Source organism: Sprattus sprattus, assembly GCF_963457725.1.
Source record: "Sprattus sprattus genome assembly, chromosome: 13".
Classification (NCBI taxonomy): Eukaryota; Metazoa; Chordata; class Actinopteri; order Clupeiformes; family Clupeidae; genus Sprattus; species Sprattus sprattus.
In genome coordinates this window covers 11003803-11006302 of record NC_137911.1, presented here as the reverse complement: position 1 = coordinate 11006302, position 2500 = coordinate 11003803, and the positions used below count along the sequence as shown (strand labels likewise).

The following is a 2500-nucleotide window of genomic DNA, read 5'->3' as shown; positions in this document are numbered from 1 at the left end:
AAATTAGTGTTAATGAGATTTCAGGCACAGATATGCCCAGCTGAAGATGCATTTCATTCAACAAAAGCATTTACGTCACAATCCATCCTTAAAACCATGAAGCTGTAAAAAAAGAAGAAAAAAAACTAAAACACAATACAGACGAAAAACGGGGTGGTACTGGAACATAGCCCACAGGCTAATGCACTGACCAACAGAAAGCTTATATTTTGTAATTGTGACTTTTGAAGTGTAGGACCAGTGTCATGGTATAGCCGTTTAGCATAATGAAAGTACCTAAGGAAAGATATTTAAGATGAAGTACTGCTGACTTTTAAATTTTAAGTTTTTGAAACATTCAGTTTAGCTAATGTTCGAAAGGTTCTTTGTGTTGTTGCACTGCTGATTTCATGTGTGGTGATGATTTTAGTAGTGTTAGCCATATATCAGAATACCTGCTGTGACCGTTGATTTGTCTCTTGCCTCTAGAGTCTCATGACTGACCTGGACAGGAGCACAGGTCGTTACCGTGACGAGGTGAACCTCAAGACCGCCATCATGTCGTTCATCAACGCCGTCCTCAGCCAGGGAGCCGGAGAGGTGAGTCGCCATCCTCTTCATCACAGTGTACCCTCGTAATCCTCAGTCCTGTGCAGAGATCACTGCTACTAAGATGATTTAACACGACCAGGGCTATTATAACTCAGTATTTGCCAGACCTGTGTACATGAAATGTCTGGTGTCTTTGATATGTCGTGGAGGAACGGAATTATTTATTGTGTAGTAGGATTGCTTCCTTTGCCTGTGCTGACGGGTGCATTTTTCTCTCCCCTCTCTTTCCTGTCTGTTTTATCTCTGTCTCTTTCTCTGCCTGTCTCACTCCGTAGACAAGTCTGGAGTTCAGGATTCACTTGCGCTATGAGTTCCTGATGCTGGGCATCCAACCAGTCATTGATAAACTGCGCACACACGAGAACGCCACGCTAGACCGGTTAGTTTACACACTCTGGTGAAGACATGCGGCTCCACGCATTCAGATCACCCCCTACGGCCCTTAACATGTGATGCCAGTAAGCTAGGAATGAAAACATAAAATGTCCCAGTGAATGGAATTACAGTCCGCAATTTGGCATTGTTTTCAGTGGTGTATCACAACACACATATCTTTATTCTCCTCAAATAAATGTGTATACACTATACTTTTTTTAAAGCATGAAACATAACCAAAAAATCTCTGCTTCATATTCTTACTTTTTTTTTTGTTCCTTAGGCATTTGGATTACTTTGAAATGCTGAGAAATGAAGATGAATTGAGTCTGTCGAAACGCTTCGACTCCGTAAGAGTTGTTCTTTGCTTCTACAGTGAATTCGTTTTTGAACCAGTTTGCTCTCATTAATCAAATTAAGCCTTACATTTTCTTTTTACTCTATGCCAGATGGAGCAAATGCAAATAGCATAGACGTTGCTAATCGCAGGATGTAACAGAATAAAATGCTAACCTTTATAAAATGCTTAGAGAGTCACTGCACCTTACCTCTTTGTACTTTTCTGAGAACATCAATAAACATATATGGCAGGTAAAGGCAGTAGTTAAATATCTCTCTCTCTCTCTCTGTAGGTGCACATAGACACGAAAAGCGCCAGTCAGGTGTTTGAACTCATCCGCAAGAGGATAAACCACACAGAAGCGCACCCGCACTTTCTCTCCATTCTACAGCACTGTCTGCACATGCCTTGTGAGTTTGCTCGAGTAACACTTGAACTGTTTTTATTTACAACACAATACAACAATATTTGTGATCCCTTCAGACCTGTGTCACCACTGATGGTTTTATTAGTTTCCCGTTATACTAATGGTTTTATTTACCAGAGCATATAGCTTAACATATAACATATACTTTGTTTGTGAGTTTGTATTTACTATGGAATATGTATATGCTATATCATTCATTGCATATTAGCAATTTGCAATATTGCAATGCTATGATTCCCTCAGACCGGTGGTAGGTTAGTTAAAAGAGCTGGTTTTATAAAACTACCTGGATGATTACTCAAGCAGGTTTGAGTATAGTAGTGTTATCAGAATGATATGAACAATTATCAGGAGGGTGAGGTATGCTAGCATGTTTTAATGGCAACACTTAAACGGCTGAGAACAAAAGATAGATGACTGACATATTTACAAGTTTGCTTCCAATCCAATAGATAGCCAAAAATTTTCAAACAAAAAATGAGGTCAACAATTTACTTTGTTCACAGCCCTTTGCTATATCACATCTGCAGTATCACATGAGGGTCATTAAGGCTGTTATCACATTTGCAAAGTGTTGATTTTCCCACCAGTTCAAATGAAGGCCTAAGAGTTACATTGAGAAAAAAAACCCTCATTGATTTCTCATGCACACTGTTTTCATTCTTTAGACAGAGCGAATCATTTATGGAGATGTTCACGTCTGCACTCTCCAACGGCAGTCCCACGAGCCCTTGTGTTATAAATTAGCGTTAGTTAAAACAGAGTTT

The 2500-nt window shown here is 39.5% G+C and overlaps 1 protein-coding gene across 4 annotated transcripts in view; it reads left to right on the top strand.

The window, feature by feature from the left end:
* The window catches only part of daam1a (dishevelled associated activator of morphogenesis 1a), a 66083-nt gene that overhangs the window by 44388 nt on the left and 19195 nt on the right, over positions 1-2500 (top strand). For all 4 annotated transcript variants that reach the window (XM_080849568.1, XM_080849569.1, XM_080849566.1 and 1 more), the window contains exons 8-11: positions 469-579; positions 867-970; positions 1250-1316; positions 1599-1716. In XM_080849568.1, the coding sequence (XP_080705694.1) occupies positions 469-579; positions 867-970; positions 1250-1316; positions 1599-1716 (400 nt within the window). The remainder of the gene's footprint in view (positions 1-468; positions 580-866; positions 971-1249; positions 1317-1598; positions 1717-2500) is intronic.